Raw genomic sequence first — 18,152 nt, forward strand, 5'->3', positions numbered from 1 at the left:
TTCCATCTCTTTTGTTCAGTGTGACTCAGGTGGGCACGGATCCTGGACCTCTTTAAAAAGCCCCCTCTCTATCCACCTACTTTTGTTGAGACTACATACATACTCTCATACTTAGTTCGATTGTGAAGCTCCTACTAAGCTTAATTCACAATTGAAATCCACTTCTTCCTACCATAGCAAAAACTGGGCTTCTGCCAACCTCCTACTCCCATGTCTGATTCTGTCTTACTCTTGCCGACCTCCTCTGTTAGTCAAATTTTTTATGCTTATTATTCGTGCATGCCTGATTCCACCCTTCCTGCCCCAATGTGTAAGTCTAAAGGTAGTGTTGGGAGAGCCACTTATATCTTAAATCAGGCTTGAGCCAGTGGCCTGGCTCTGCTCGAGGTCTGTTGTGCCGTTTCCACTTTTCCGACCCCCAAGTCCAACGAGCGGCGCGCAACGAAGGTTAACGCGAGGAAACACAACAACAAAAGCTACGAGGGCGTGTAGGAACACAAGAGGCACCTAGCGCGGGGCTCAAAAGACCGAAAGGGGAAAGAACGAGGCAACAGCGGAGAAGAAATCAAACGGGGCAGGAGAAAGAAGGAGCACAAGATGGCGGCATTACCTCGGAGTAGGAGAGGAGAACACGAGAGGTGACGGGCAGAACCAACGCCGCAGCTGGGTAGCGGCATCCAAGTAAGAGCACCCCAGGCGAAAAGCAACCCCGACGCTTAGCGCAAACCCGCAACCTCTCCTACTACAAAGATAGACTTTTGGCAGAATTTGGTAAAGAAGTAAGCGGCGGCCATATTGGTAAAGGCAAGAAGTAAGAGACGGCCAGCTTACCAAAGCACAAATAACGGCGACAGCAGCAGCAACAGTAAAGCGAACGCAGTGGTCAATTCGACAAAAGCGGAGAAACGCCAGGGCGTTTTTTTCCCTCGCGCAGCTGGTGAACGAAGCGGCGGCTCTCACCCAAGGCGCTAGGCAAGAGCTACCCAACGCCCAGCGAGTCAACAGAATCAAGCGGAGGCCATCTTGGCAAAGGCGAAGAAGTAAGGGACGGCCATCTTACCAAAAACACAAATAACGGCGACAGTTACGGGGGCAGAAGGCGAACGTAGCGGCCAATCTGACAAAGCAGAGAAGCCTGGGGGGGAGCCTTCCTTTCACGCAGCTGGTGAGTGAAGCGGCGGCGTTCACCCAAGGCGCCTAGCAAGATCTGCCCCAAAGCCCAGCGCGAGCCACAAGAAGTAAGCGGCGGCCATCTTGGCAAAGGCGAAGAAGTAAGGGGTGGCCATCTTACCAAAACACAAGTTAAGGCGACAGCTACGGGGGGACAGAAGGCGAACGTAGCGGCCACTTTGACAAGGGTAGAGAGGCGCGGGGGCTTTTTCCTCTAGATGCAGCAAGTGAATGAAGCGGTGATGGTCAAAATAAGGTGCTAAGCAAGATCTACTCCGAGTAGGGAAACAGGCCGAGCGTCGATACCACGGTGGCCATCTTGGAGAAAAGAGAGAGGCGGCCATCTTAACATAGCAGCAACCGAAAACAACAAGGGAAACCGCAAACAAACACAGCGGCACCCCGAGGGGGAGGAACTCGGAAGCCTGCAGGCGATCACGGAAGGCAAAGAACTTTGCAGGTCCACTGCTATAAACGGCCGCAGGAAATAGCCGGCTGGGGGCACAGGAGGCACTGATAAGTGTAACTGCACGAGGGTGTGGAAACTCACGATAGCCCAAGACAGAGAACTTGACCAGCACGGCGCGAAATAAGACACAGAAGTGAGCCCACACAACCGCTAAAACGAGCGAGAGTGCCGCAGAGGAGGTCAAGCGACAAGAGACATAGCAAGGGTACACAAGCGCAAAAGGCTGGCGGGGGCGAAGACCAGGACCCGCGTCATTAAGGGGCCGTGCAGGTTCAGAGAAAGTACCCTGCCCCCACTCAGCATCCAAACCACCAAAGAAGCAAAAGGCACAAAGGCAGAACCAACCAGACAACAACAAAAAGAAGGAAGACCTCTGACACACCAGGTCAGAAGAGGATTTGACACCATGTCGGGGAGAGACGACAAGAAGATTACAAACGACCCCAAAAAGAGCAAGAATGACAACCCTGACTCACCAGCAAAGAAACAAAACGGCCAAGGCAGCGAAACGATTACGCTAGACACACTACTGAGGAAAATCACGGAAGGCAATGATCTAACAAAGGCCACAAAAAAGACCGTGGACAGTATCCAAATGGAGCTGATAGCAATAAGAGCCGAGCAAAGCAGAGCCAACGGAAGGATAGATGAAGCGGAGAAAAGAGTGAGCCATCTCGAAGACCACACAGGGTCAAAGCACAAAGACATGGGCTTAGTGATAAGGAGAACCTCAATGCTACAAAGAGCAATGGCGGAACAGGAGGACAGATGCCGCAAAGGTAACGTCAGACTGCTGGGAGTCCCCGAAGAGGAAGAAGACACCCCGGCGCGTGCGCCCTGATGCTGGAGACCATAATTCCGAAGCTTACCGGCCTTAGCTTCGACAGGGCATTCGAGATCGAAAAAGCCTACCGCATCCCAGCTAAGAAACCGGCAAACAGCAACATGCCGAGACCAATAATCTGCAAGCCCTTACGAGCCAACCATACGGACGCCATATTCGCTGTAGCTAGGAAAGGCCAGCCAATGTTGATCAATGGCAAGAAGGTGACAATCACTCAAGACTTTTCAAAAATCACAGTTGAAGTAAGGAAAGGTTTCCTAGCCCTACGAGATCAACTGCGCAAAAACAACATCACCTTCACCTTCGCTGGCCCGTCCAGAATGAGGATAACGGACAGACATGGAAGCAAACTCTTTGAGGACCCCAGCGATCTACGGAGATACTTAAAAGGCCCGGAACCAGAGGAAATGGAGCTACTAAGCCCAGGAGCAAAGCGAAGAGTATCATCGGACGGAGCTGAGGGAGGAGCTGAGGGAGGAGGGGAGTGAAATAAGGATAAAGAAGAATACAACACGGGCGAAACCTGCGAAAACCTTGTGAGACTATGCCCCCGACCTAAAGCCGCAACAGAGATTACCTGCACGCACTGACAATCAAGAGAACTTAAGTAGAGCAAACTCTCGAGCCGAGCGAGGCGCTACACGAACTAAACTACCTCAGACAACGCACATTGACACAACCGCATCTACCTCCACAGGGGAAAGGGAGCAGCTACGGACTACCAAGAAGAAGACAACCAGCCATATCCTTTTCAAAACCCTGTAACCCAGACCGATTCAGAATAACAAATAAGAGACACTAACCGAACTAAGTGTGCCAACACTATGCAAAGACACAAGGGCAAGAGCGTTACACCTTCCCAACCGACAGAGACTTGGGAGGGGAGAGAGCGGGAGGACCTTTGCTGTCGCACACCCACAATTCCACAGGCGGTGGGTGGGGGGGGAGGGAGGGAGGGGAGAGGACGAGGGAGAAGGAGGGGACGAGTGGACCGAAAAGCGAATGGTACAGTACGTAAATGTAAAACTAGACTATCTTTTTCTTCATATATCTTTTTCCCACCTATCACCCCACATCCAACACGCCAGTCCTCGTGGGAGGCCCTTAGGAAGATCCAAGGAAGACCAAAAAAACATTCAGCAATGCATCTGGTGAAGAACACGGAAGACAGCGACAACACCAGACCACCATGAATAACACACCAAAAGCCAAACTAACCACAAACCTCAAGGTGGTATCCATGAACGTAAAAGGCCTGGACCATCCAATCAAACGGAGGAAAATACTAGACCACCTAGCCAAGCTGAAAGGCGACATCTACACACTGCAAGAAACCAAGCTCACAGAAGAAGAGGCAAAGCTTTTGAAAGCAAGGTGGATCGGGGAAGTCTTCTGCTCGCCGGCAAATGGGAAGAACGAGGTGTAATCACCATACTGAGCAAGAAAGCTAACCTGACCCTGAAAAACTCAAGCGCAGATGAGGAAGGGCGAGTACTGATAACGAGCCTACTGAGAGGAGAAGAACAGATACATATAGCCAACATTTACGGGCCAAACTCCGAGGACAAGAAATTCTGTCAGGAAGTGGAAACGAGGCTCTCCAACATTCCTCAAGAAGACCTCTCGCTGGTAGCAGGTGACATGAACAGGGTAATGGACCAGGCAACGGACAGGCACCCACATAGAATAAGCCACGAATCTCAAAACACCAACACCCTGAAGGACCTGTGCACCAAACTACACCTTGCTGACCCATGGAGGCTACAAAATCCAAGTGCACGTGAATACACCTTTTACTCGCATCCACATAATTCCTACAGTAGGATAGACTACATACTGATGTCTAATACCCACACACACCTAATCGACCACACAGAAATCGCGCCAATAACCATCTCCGACCATGCACACATCACACTATCACTACATGGAAGACACAACGAAAGGCCAACGAGAAGATGGCGGCTAAACGACGACATCCTGCATAACAAAGACAACGTGAAAGAAATCGAAGACGCAATAATCGAATACCTAGAATACAATGACAACGATGAAGTAGGGAAAAGCACCGTCTGGGACGCCCTCAAAGCTACGCTAAGAGGGAAAATTATCAACATCAAAGCAAGAATGAACCGTGGCAGGAACAAGAAGATCAGCGAACTGGAGGAGGTAATAACACAACTGGAGAGAGGGCACTGCGCCAACATAACGGACAAGAATACCCTGGCCACACTAACAAAGAAGAAATATGAGCTGAACAAAATTCAAAGTGAAAGAGCCGGCACGTGGCTGAATAAGTTCAAATCCATAAACTTATGTGCCGCCAACAAGGCGGCGAAACAACTGGCATCATACCTAAAAGCAAAACAGAGGCAACACACAATCGCGGCCATAACAGACAAAACGAATAAGTCCCAAACGACGAACAAAGGTATACTCGAGGTATTCAGGTAGTTCTATCAGGAACTATACACCGAGGACAAGAACCTAAAAGCAGACGGCGGCACAGCCATGCTCAACGACACCACCCTGACAGAACTCACTCCAGACGAAAGAACATCACTAGAAGCGGACATAGCGGACACAGAAATCGAAATAGCCATCAACCAGCTCAAACCGAACAAGGCACCAGGTCCGGACGGATACACGGCAAAGTTCTACAAGATTTTCAGCCAACAACTAAAACCACTAATGGCGGAAACATACACTCACTGCATACAAAGAGGCAAGATGACTGAGTCCATGGGCGAAGCGAACATCACAATAATCCCCAAGGAGGGGAAGGACCCACAATACCCGCAGATCTACAGACCGATCTCGCTCATAAATGTTGACTGTAAGATATACGCGAAGATACTGACCAATCGACTGAACAAGGTTCTGCCAAACCTGATCCAGAACTCGCAAGTAGGATACATCAAAAACAGACTATCGCAAGACAACACAAGACTGCTATGCCATCTCATCAACCACACTACACACAGCAACAAACAGGCGGTGATGATAGCACTAGACGCGGAAAAAGCGTTTGACAGAGTCTCCTGGCCATTCCTAAACAACTGTATGAGCAGGTTCGGGCTAGGGACCAAATACAGATCGATGGTGATGGCCCTGTACAACGAACCAAAAGCAAAAGTGGTAGTAAATGGAAGCACATCGGAAACACTCACACTGGGTAGAGGCACCAGGCAAGGCTGCCCCCTCTCACCGGGCCTCTTCCTTCTAGCACTAGAACCTCTACTAGCCAGAATAAGACACAATAAAGAAATAGCAGGCGTCAAAATCAAGGGGAAAACCGTCAAACTGGCTGCATACGCGGACGACATCCTCATCACAACCACTAACCCGTCAAAGTCAATAATAGCACTCATGGACACAATAGGAGAATACGCTGAAGCCTCGGGATACAAGCTTAACAAAGACAAATCAGAATGTAAGCCAATGAACATCCACACCACCAGAGAGGTGCTTGGTGACTCAGGACTGACATGGCAGACGAAACCACTCAAATACCTGGGCCTGCTTTTCGGGAGAGACCTAACATCCACATTAGAACACAACGAGGAGTCAACCCTGAAGAAGATAAAAGGAAGACTAGACCTGTGGTCACCCAAATACATAAGCTGGTGGGGCAGGATCGAAACAATAAAGATGATGGTAACGCCAGCCATCAACTATACGCTCAGCATGCTACCGCTCCTGATGACAGACACATTCCACAAAAAACTGGACAAACTCATAAACCACTTCATATGGAGAAGCAAAAAACCCAGAATCAACCTACAGAAGCTAAGATTAACGAAAGACCTGGGAGGACTCAACCTAGCGAATTTCAAAAATTTCCAAACAGCCTGCCTAGCGAGGCAAGGAAGCTTCTGGCTAGACAACACCCAAAGCTACGAACCTGTTTGGTTAGAGGTGGAAAGGAACATTCTGGAGGGGCTAAACCCCGTAGCGCTTCTGACCGCGAACAAGCACCCCCAAAGACTGAACCCGATACTGAGACACACAAAGGAGGCACTGATGAAAATAGACAAATGTATGGCACGGAAACTGAAAGGCACGACATGGGAATCGATCTGGTTCAACACAAAGATAACCTACCAAGGAGCAACATTGCACAATGATACATGGATAGAGAAAGGAATAAGCCTCCCAAGCCAGCTAGAAACTAAACAGTCACCACTAACATTCCAAAACCTGCAACAAATACACGGGCTCCCGAACCGGGAACTTTACACCTTCCTGAAGATCAAAACAGCCATAACGAAAGCGAACCTAAGCAAGGAAGAACCAACCATCATCAAATACTTGCAAACTCTAAACTCGGCAGGCCACCAAACGGCAAAGATATACAAGCTCCTCAACCCAACCGCATCGTCACTGAATAAGAAAACAACGAACATGTGGGAACAACTCGTGGGAAGGCGGCTAAACGACAGCGAACGAGGCACAATGTGGCGCTCGGCATCGACAAACAAGATAACCCCACAACTAGCCCAGACAAAATTCTGGCTACTCCACAGAGCCTACTGGACACCGTCAAGACTCCACAAAATAGGCATCACAGAATCAGGCGACTGCTGGAACTGCCGGAAAGAGGAAGGAACTCTAGAACACCTGATCTTCGGCTGCACTAAAGTCAGGAAGTTCTGGATGAAAGTGAACAGCTTCCTGAACGATGTATTCAACAAAGACTTAACAATCAGCTTTGTAAGCCTGGCCACAGAACACATGACAGCAGACCTAAACAGCAAAGAAGATAGAGACCTACTAGACTTACTGATCACAGCAGCCCTAAAAATAATCCTGACTAACTGGAAAAACACAGCCAAAGCCAATTTTAAAACACGGATGAACTGGGTCACCTTTCTCAGAGGAGCAGACAACAGAACGGGGAATTTCTCAAAGGAACACAACCCGAAAGAAGAGATGTGGAAACTCCTAGATGCACAGCTGACGAAACCCCAGCCAAGGACATACAACTAGCCCCTCCCCCCCCCTCTCTCTTTCTTCCTTTTTCTCTTTCCCCTCTCTTTCTCGGAGAAACATGAAGGCGAAGCTTACCACATTTTGTACTGTATATCAGAAAGCCAGATGTATATTCTACGTTTTATATTTTAATAAAAAGTTTAACAAAAAAAAAAAAAAAAGAAACTGTGCGTTTGTTGGGCAACATAAACGTTGGGATTCGTGCCTGACTGGTTCTATGCAACCCCTCAGGAAATCTTGTCCTAGAGGCTAGCTAGCTGACAGTGCCACCATAAGTACCCCTAGCCTAGAAGGGTAACGGATGGTTTGGGCAACTCCAGAACATGACAACCTGGATCCCTCTCATGAATTGTGGCAACAGATCTAACACCTTTTCGCTCAGTCACTCGTGCACTCTTAGAGAGATATACAAGACGGGCACAAAGGGACATTTCCAATATTTATTGAACCATCTTCATTCTTGTATATAATATATGCGCTGCAGTGATCACTAGAAAGAAACAAAAAAAATGTTTGGAAGTATGAGGACTGTAAAGAGAATGAGCAATTCCACCATTATGCTAAAACAATGTATATATGCTGGCATATAAGTACAGAGTATAGTGTACTCCTACTATGCCTTCCCTAACCCAGTTGTCTTGGGTGTGTGGGATCTGTCAAGAAGCCCCTATAGGATAATCTAACTCCCCTTTACCTGAAGGCAATGTATGTAGGTCCTCGTCTTGGTCATAGGTTGGACATCCACCCTCACAGAGGGATCAACAGGAACCAGCTAAGCTGAAATGCCAACACAGCGATGACCTCACAAGTGACAGCCAAGTGCTCCTATCTTGAGCATGGAAGTGCGTGTGTATTTATAGCAATGGCACCTATTCTTACATGTTGATGTCTCAACTGAGCTGACATTGTTTGTCTCTTTGATAGCAACGTTTCCTCATGAACAAAATAACAACATTTGCAAAATGTGTATTGGGCCTTGTATGGAATGTTCAAGGTGTCATGATAGCGTTCTTGCAAAGTGGTTTTGTAAGCGAAATGGTTTCGGAGAAACTACCCTGCACTGTCACACAAGCAAATTTGTGTTAAAAGTCATCGTGTGAAAGAGAAGGCAACTTAACAAATGTGTGCATGTTAAAATGGCAATGTTTCATACCTGGCCTAACTGAGCCTGATGACTGGTCGGTCCCCTTGGGTCCTTGAGCCCAAAATAAGCCAAACTTTGATTTGACTTCTGCCTGCCACCCAGAATCTACCATGATGCACCAAGAATGAAAACAAAGCATTAGCCTTTGCTATTTAAGGGCGAGAAGGATGTAGCCATTTAGTTGGTGAATTTTATAATGTGATACAAGAAAATCTTGGACCAATGCTAACTTCCTTGTTGACCAAACTTGTGTGATTTTATTTTATGAAGCTTCATTTTAATTCACTATCAAATATGACAAAAACTCCCAATACATGAGTTCAAGGTATGCACTATGCAAAAATAATCTTATGTATTCAGGTGAAACAATTCTGCATGTTAAGGAAAATAAATACCTTTACGATATAAAAGTTACTTCAATTTTCTCAACATGTTTATTGCATGATTTAGACACCAGTTATTTTCGTGCACTGACTCTTAAAGCCGATCCAGACCCTTGGCTCTGCTCTGGCTTTGCTCTCCCTGTTAATTTGTTGGCTTGTCCACCTCTGTCAAAAGGGCCTGTCTATAAATGTAAGGAACATCTGTGAATTACGACTTGTTTAGTTTATAGCTATGCATTTTATTGTTTAGAAGTATTTTGTGTATTCAAGAACTATTCACCATATTCATGCTAAAATATGCATGTCATCATCACCAAAATAACTTTATTCAGTCAAAGATAGACCATAAAAGTGCATTGTAACAATTTTACATAGACCGTCAATAAAACCCGAAAACATTCGGGTACATAAAATGATCAATAAGAGAATTGAATTCTATCGCTAGCTGGATCACTTCTACATTCCTGGACTGTACCTATTGTGCTCATTTGTGCAAGTACATACATAAACCATGAACGTATTCATGGTCAGGGAGAAACATACTAGATGAGACCCCTCATTACGATGACTCAGAACAACCAGAACACTTGGGTACATTACATTAAGATCCGGTTAACAGGTCGATCCTCAACTATGCATAAATAAAAACAAAATAAACATATTGTGCGGAATCTGCAAATATTTGTCATCAAAACTGTTCAGAACCATAGTGGTATATACTTATTAAAACCATATAAAACATATAGAAAAAAAACTACAGATCACGATAAAATGCATTACATACAGGGCGAACTAGCCCAGCAGGATACCAGACAATCATAAAAGGTCTCATAATAAGAATAAAAATGCAGTCAGGTTTTTTATTTACATTTGGGGATCCCAAGTTCTTCAAAAAGATTAAATTGAAGATTCTACAGGGGATGGTAAACATCTGGGCCCAGGTAACTAAATCTATAAAAATAGGGTAGTACAGCAGTAGGACGCCTTTATGGGATATTCCCGAGAGCCCGGCTTGGCTGGGAGATAGTCTAGCAGTCCCGATCAAAGAAGCTGGGGTAGAAGTTTGGGGCGACCTATTTTTGGATGGGGACCTGCTCCCTTGGGAGTGTTTGAGACACAAAATGTGGTCCAAATTTGGCAAGGCTTAAGTATATGCAAATAGCTAGTTGGTCCCGTGCATATATTTCCCGACCTACCCGAGCAAGCAAATTTCCCTTAGGAGGGCATAGTCATTTAATATCTCTCTTGGTGGATAAATTTCCCGCCAAAAAGAAAATTTCAATATGGTACAACTTGATCTTGGAGGAAACGGATGGCACATTCCTGTTACCAGACGAACTTTGGTCTCCACTTATGAGTGACTGTAACGTACAAGAACTTTGGAGTACATCGCGTAAGATGCTATGGGATACTGTTAAACCGGCGTGGCTATGTAGGAACCACCTTTTTACAATCCATAGAGCCTACTATTCCCCTTTAAGGCTCTCGTAATTCGCTCAGGGGAGCGTAATAGCTTGTCCTAAATGTGGTTTGGTTGCGGCCCCTGATTCCCATGTTTTTTGAATGCCCCCACTTGTCTACGTTTTGGGAGGCCTTTAGTAGGATTATTTCATCATCTCTGGACTCCAACATAGTTCTTGACCTGCCTCTTGTGATTTTTGGAATACTAGAGGGGGTTCAAAGTCCGGCAAAGAAGTTAGTGTTATGTTCCATCTTGCTTGCCAGAAGGGAGATTTGTAAAAAAGATCCTCTACCTCCCTCTATTGAAGACTGTTACGCTTCGACATTGCAGGTTTCCAGATTAGATCTGGTTAGGTCGGGAAACCCAAATAAAAGAGTTTTTTGGCAATTGTTTAATTGGGCTCACTAGGCATCCGTTTTTTTTTTTTTTTCCCCGGTTCCAATGATTATGCCACTATGATCCAACTTTTGGGCAATGCCGTGTCCCGGTTGTTGAATCGAGATATTCTGGCTGTTATCCCCCACCTTCCTTTTGGTTTTAAGTGGTTGAGCATATGTGGTAGAAGCGTTAATGCTGAGGGATGAGGTCAGATACGCTATTTCTGTCCCTGCCAGTTGCTAAAAACTGAGGCAGTATGTCGCTTATATAACCATTGGCTGCACCACAAAAAACCTAGGTGGCAAATGAGGACAAAAAAAAAAAGAATAAAAATGCATAGTGTAGGTCAGGTCCTATGTTAGACACCTTCCGCAGCCTCCAGGAAGAGGCTAAGAACAAAATTAGTTGTATGGACATCCGGAAGTAACTGAAGATACATAAGAGCACACTTAGCCTGGACAAAATTTGGAGTTTTCAACAGTGGTAATAAATTTGTGCTACGTGGATCGTCATAAAACCACAAAAAAATACAAAGTGCATAAGAGCCTGAGTATAGAAATGATCATGTGCTCGGCCTCGGCTTCATATGCCAAGTGCTAGGCTTGAGACGAGCCAGCAACACATGAAATGGGTTGAACCTGAATCTGGTGAGGGGAAACCAATGAGGACAATTCAACACAGCAAACCCTGTTAGAATCTGGGAAGGCCCTCGCACTGTGAGTTTTTCTAGTTCTACACCTTCTCTTTCTACTTCCTCTTTAATAGGAAGTTGTTCTAGGTCCAGTAAATATCTGCTTTCAAAATATTATGTGGTGAATCAAACAGGACCGCTCTTCCCAGCTTTGCAAAGGGGTCCAATTTATATATCAATAGTTCAATTGACCTCCATCCTGACGCTGAAAACTTTCCATAAGTATCTCCCTGTTGAAAAGCTTCTCAGATCTCGACAAAATTGTGAGCCCCCTGATCAGGGGACGCAAAGCAATAAGGTCCAATAAGCATGGGAGCCTAACTCCTCATGAACCATAAAAGCGGGTGTCAAAGCTGGAACGGACAGAAGGCATCTGCAGAACCCATTTTCCTCAACTCGAAGCTCCCCACACATCACTACCAATTGTGGCTACTGAGACCAATTTGGCCTGATAGAATATTAATCAGTGCACCCAATGGCTTACTACCAATTCTAGAGGAGACTGATAAACCGCATCAATGGAGTGGGACAGGGCTAGTATTTTAGATCTTTACCCTGGGGCTCACGTGGATTGATTGTCAAACACCACTCCTCGGTAAGTGTAGGTCTGGACCCAGGTGACTCATGGCCCTGAATATGGAAAGATCTTGACTTTGTCCTCCTAGACCCAGAACCATTACTTGAGATTTACCATAGTTGTTTGAAAGATCAAGACTATTCATGTGCTTAACAAAGCAACTCTGGTGTGTCTGAAGGCCCAGGGCAGTTCTCACCAGCAAAACGGTATCATCTGTGTATAACAATGCAGGAATCTGACTGGTACCTACACTTGGACAGTCCACCTACTTTTCTAGCAATCTGGCCCGCAGATCATTCACATACAGGGTTAAAATGAAGGGGCCAGTATACATCCCTGCCTCACCCCACTCTGCAGACATAAAGAGCTGGTACAGGATCCGTCCAAAATGTATTGAATGACTGCCATCATGCCCCTGTGCAACTCACTGAGAAAGTGGACAATATCTGTGTCCAAACCCAATGTCTAACAAGATGGGCCACAACTTAGATCTCGTCACTGTGTCAGAGGCAGAGGACAGATCCATAAATGCGATGAACAGTGACCCTGGTTTTGCCACAGTATATTTATTAATTAACAAAAAAGGTTCAAGCATTGGTCACATGTGCCCAAAACCGGACGAAACCCAAACTGGAGATGTGAAAGAATAGAACTGTCCTCTACCTATGACATAACCTTAACCAGAATTATCCTTTCCATCCCTCGACCCCTGACTACCAAGTATGTACAGGGATAATAATAGACCGAAACCACGAGGCCGGAAGTACGTACTGCCAGATTTTTAGTTTTACAGAGTTTTATATAACGCACGCTTGACCCGAAGGTATCGGGTATCCGAGCGCTTTACATAGCACCTATAGCATTACATGAGAACGCATTCATTTTTGTTAGGCAGGAGGAGATTAAGCGATTTGCCCAGAATCACAGGATGTTCAGCGTGATTGCCGAGACTCGAACCCGGTTCCCCAGATTTGTATGGGACACTCTCTCACTACCCCCCTTTCTTCCTCTCCATTCCCTGGGTAACAATGCGAAAAATGAAGTACCAGATGACACCCCAGCCCCCACCCCCAGCTTGACCCCCTCACGCACTCCTGTCCTTATCTCAGTCCCATTGTCTGAACATGAACCTGATGATCCAGGTTGTGCTACCTACCCCCTCCCCTGTTATTCTTCTACCCCGAACCTTTCCTCTTGTTCTTCCCTACAAAGAACAGGAGGTTCTCTTCATTTACTTCTCATAGACTTATTCTGCCTTAGCAGGACCTTCAGGCTTATCATACTAAATTGGGACATTGGTTCAGGATGCATAACAACAGGGTCACTCTAATACTGCTCCTATTAAGCCACCGCGGCTTCCGTTTGAGTACGAATGCTGTATTTTCGATTATGTTCTCCAGTCTGTGATTTTACTGTTTTGTAATTGCTCCATAATGTTTCACACATGTGAGAAAAACAGCTGCAAAAAAGACGGTTGATCAATGTTTGCTGTCATTCTACATTTTTCTACATACATTTTACACTTTGCAAACCGATCTCTCCTCCTCACCTACATCATATTATATCTTGTTTGGATGTGGGTCACATGCACAACCAGTAGACCACGACAAAAGCATATGTAGGTGAAAAGAGGAATGTTTGCCTCTCGACTTTGAGCACAAACTATCACTGTCTTTTTGAAACCATCCATCTGATTCAAAGGGGCATTGAGAAAGTTATATTTGGTTTAGTAATGGAGCAAAAGACATGTCCTGCAATTTTTTTAAGCACAGATGATCTATAGAGCATAGAGATTGTGCTGACACATTCGTAACAACTTACCTAGACCTATACATTAAGATAGTGAAAGTGCAATTGAATTAATTGGGCCATAGGTGCTGCTTTCACCAACTAATGTTTACAGTTGTGTCTCTTCTTAGTTACATTGCACTCGAAAGCAATAAAAAGATATTTAAAGAAATAAAGTGAAATTATTAAAAGACCAAAAGTCTAGACCTTGGAAAGTATTTACATGTTTTTCAATATCATTCTAAAAGTTTAACCGCATTCTTTCTTTTGTTAAAACAGCTTAATAAATTTGAGATGAAGGAACGGCTAAGCAGGTTTGTAGCTGAAGATCCCCAGGACCTCCCACTGGAACACAAGGAAGCTTTGAAGCTGAGCACAGAGGCTTTTCGGTTGTGGGCTGTGGCCGCTGGGTATGGCCAGGCCTGTGATCTCTACAGGTAAATCTGATGCTGTTTGGGCAAGCATAAGTGAAAGGATATTTGTTCTTCACTACTGTTGTCACTGAAAACTCCTTGAGCTTGGTTGTAAAACCATTTCTGTGTTCTGTTAGACAATGAAACACTTCATTGTAGGCTTTTCAAATTGCTAGTTTTTGTTTTTATATGCAAGTTTGTGTTTTTTGCGCTATATTATTACTGTTTTAGCTCTAGAAAAAAAGCCACTGAACAGCAAGGTTTTCTACTTTATCCTCTATTTTAATTTTATTTGAGTGAAATCCACAAAAAGGACTGTAACTTTGGTTAATTGTCCTTCTTGTGACCAGGGAACCCAAGTAGTTTCCATTCTATATAAAGAAAAGGGCTGATTCGGACATATGTAATGAAACATCTGTTATAAATATGCCTAGCAGAGGTCGACCTCTGCCTTTATTTTTTGTAATTCATAAGAGTATCGATGTGGGCAAACATTTTCTTTGCACAGTTTGAGGACAGTCCCCAGAAAGGCTATTTCCTCACTTTATTTTGACATTCTCAATATTTTCCCGGACCAGTCTCTGCATCCAGTGGTCCAAACATTAGTATTCTTATGAACACGTGTGCTATAATCCTTCTTATCTATACGCCAGAGGGTTTGTAGGATACTTTGGCTCCTCTTGTGCATCTTTAAACTCAGATATTGGAATTGAGGGAGAAGGATTAGGAACAAGAAGAGGTGATTGTGAAACCCATTTGGGTTGATAATTAGATTTTACAGAACAATTCATTTCCAGGAAAATCCAACTTTAAATTTAGTGGGCCAAACAAATAAAAATTTGTGTTCAGATATGTACTGTGCTACCTTCCTTTATTAGGTCTCGCTTACACATGCGCCGTGTAGGCGACACGTATTGTTTACAATTTAGTGAGCTTACAACATGGCCACAGCATACCATTAGTTGTTTTCATTGTCACTCTCATTTTCAAGATTCTGATTGCTTAGCTCCTGTAGGCTTTCCTTACTTTTTTGTGTTAGCTCCTCCCTGGAGCTTTGACCAAGGACGTGCAATGTGCTTTTATACTTTTGACACCAGCATACAGCTTCTTATTTATGTTGCTTTCACCCTAACGGCCATTTCTATTGGCACTTTAGTTGCTTACACACACAATTGTTCTACTCTATGCCACTCTTTTCTGCACCACTCCTCTACGCCACTCCACTCTACACTGTGCTGCTCCACTGTACGCCACACCGCTCTACTCCAAAGCCATTCTACTCCACCATGTGCAACTCCATGCCACTCTACTCTACTCAACCCTTCGCCTCTCAATGCCACTGCACTCTGTGCCCCTCCATGCCACTACACTTTACGCTGTTACACACCATTCTACTCCATGCTACTCTACTTCACTCTACCCCACTCAATGCTACTCTACGCCACTCTGTCACTCCCCTCTATGTTACTCCATGCCACTCTACTCCGCACAATGCCCCTCTATGGCACTTTAGGCTACTCCACTCCACATCACTCTATTCCATTCCTTTCTATACCACTCAACTCTAGTCCGCTTGAATACACATGGTGCCACTCTATGCAACTCCACTCTACTCAATTCCACTCCACTTTGCGCCACTCTACTCTGCCACTTAACGCCACTCTACTCCACCCCACCATACACTTCACTGTTCTACACTGCACCACTCTATGCCCCTCCACTCTATGCCACTCCACTCTTTCTATGCCACTCCACAACACAGTATTCTGTAGTAGGGGATCTCTGTGTATAGTCATAATCTTGTGAATAGTCCCGCCCATGTGCGTGGACCCCGGAGCAATCGAAATAGTCTCTTAAGTTGTCCTCTTCTGCATTCCTGCATAGACACTTAAGAGAAAATCAAAGACAAATAATGCAGCCTAACATTAACAAGGCTACCCTGGCCAGCACTTCATCCTCAAGTGAAAAAGGATGGCCAAATAATATTGAAATTTACACATTTTGTTAAGTTTCACACATAGAGAAACTCCCTCTTCACAAAACTCCTTTCTCATGATAGAGAGGAAGGGTTGGACAGACAAGCCCCATAGGCTGCCATTATGTGTCTTGAAAAGGGGTACAGTGTCTTTAAGGAACCCTCCAGAGACCCTCGGTATCCCATGATGCACAGCCAAAGCCAAGTTACTTTCAGTTCTTTTTTCCGGCTCCTGCTAGCAGGACCCTGAAGCATTGAGCTCTACCTTTATTGGTATTACTTCAATTTTTGGAGCATTTTTTATCTAATTAGGGTTTCACTCGACGTCTGGAGCCTTTCTCTTCCATTTGCTACCTTTTTTGAGCTGCTAGACCACCTCTTTATTGTCAAAATGCCAGCTTTATTCGACAAGTGCCCTGAGTGTGATAGGAAGAAGGCCAAGTTAGACCCTCACAAAGTATGCATACTCTGTCTTCCATCAACACATGTTCCTGATTCCTGTGATATTTGGCAATCTTTCTCCAGGAGGACCCTACGTGACATGGAGAAGATCCGTCTTCAAGGCCTGGAGCAGAGAAGACATCTGGATGCAGATGGGACCTCTGGGCATAGAGGGACTCTTTCTTCATCCTCTGCCCGTGTTTCGGACGCTGGGAGGCTCCCCTGTCATAAGAACGTCCAGAAACGGCACCGGTCCCGGTCGACGTCGATGGCGCCGACGTCGAAAGGTATGACGACGATATGCTCCCCGTCGACCCAGGGCTCTGGGTTGAATCGACGTCGACGCGAGGGGAACGACATCGAGACCTCGAAGAGATCGGCGTTCGCCGCCGAGGCGACTTCGCTGTCAAAGTCGCCGCGCAGGTCGACGTCGAGGGGAATATCGACGTCGAGAGGAATATCGACGTCGAGAGGAATATCGATGTCGAGGAGAATATCGACGTCGAGGAGAATATCGACGTCGAGGAGAATATCGACGTCGAGGAGAATATCGACGTCGAGGAGGAAGCCAACGTTGCGGTGACCGTCGACGGCGAAGAGAAGATAGACATCAAGATCATCAAGTAGTCGCTCGCCCTCTGTGATTAGCGTTTCCACTTCGACAGTCCCAGGTCAAGGCGACACCGGCGATCTTCATTGGGGGATTCTGCCTCCAGAGCACCCTCTTTGAGGAGAGTAATTTGGACCTCGTATTCCGAATATTTCAGGACCTACTCACCATCTAGGTCTACGGGATTAGCTGAGACTCCTCGCAGGTCGCCGTCGCAGCCCGTGATGCCAATGCCGCCTCCTCCTTCACCACCGCCTCCACCTCCCCCTCTTCCACTGCCTCGGCCTCCACCACCGCCTCCACCTCCACCGAGGGCTCCGGTTCAGGTTCCACTGCCTACTCAGCCTCAACCGTCGGTTCCGGCTGTGCCAAGGAAACCGAGATCTCGCTCCCGACCGAGACACCGCTCTCGCAGTTGGCCCAGATCATCTACGAGGTCAAGACATCGTCGTTGTAGAGAGAGGTCACATTCCAGGTATACAAGGGACACTGACTCTTCTAGTGGCAGGAGGTATTCACCTACACTGTCGGACTCTCCACCTACAAGAGTTTTGCCAGTGGATGACATCGCCACGTTTCAGGACGTGCTGTTGAGAGGGGCGGCAAAACTGGGGATCACACTGGTTGTGCCTAGTCCTTCTACCTCTGTCATCTTTGAGACATTGCAGCGGAAGCACCTCTTTTGTCCGTTGCTCCCGTTAGTGCCCGGTTTGGAGGAACCGGCTATGGAGCTCTTCCTTACGCCTGCCTCTGTGAAGTCTGCTCCATCGAGGCTTCAGAAGAAGTACAGACCTCCAGAGTCGGAACCGGCATTC

General features: G+C 46.0%; 1 protein-coding gene across 2 annotated transcripts in view; it reads left to right on the top strand.

Moving 5' to 3' along the window:
* Window positions 1-18,152, top strand: part of RPAP1 (RNA polymerase II associated protein 1) — a 334,836-nt gene that overhangs the window by 182,322 nt on the left and 134,362 nt on the right. For both annotated transcript variants that reach the window (XM_078659654.1, XM_078659653.1), the window contains exon 15: window positions 14,178-14,335. In XM_078659654.1, coding sequence (XP_078515780.1) covers window positions 14,178-14,335 — 158 coding nt within the window. The remainder of the gene's footprint in view (window positions 1-14,177; window positions 14,336-18,152) is intronic.

Source organism: Lissotriton helveticus, chromosome 9, assembly GCF_964261635.1.
Source record: "Lissotriton helveticus chromosome 9, aLisHel1.1, whole genome shotgun sequence".
NCBI classification, from domain to species: domain Eukaryota; kingdom Metazoa; phylum Chordata; class Amphibia; order Caudata; family Salamandridae; genus Lissotriton; species Lissotriton helveticus.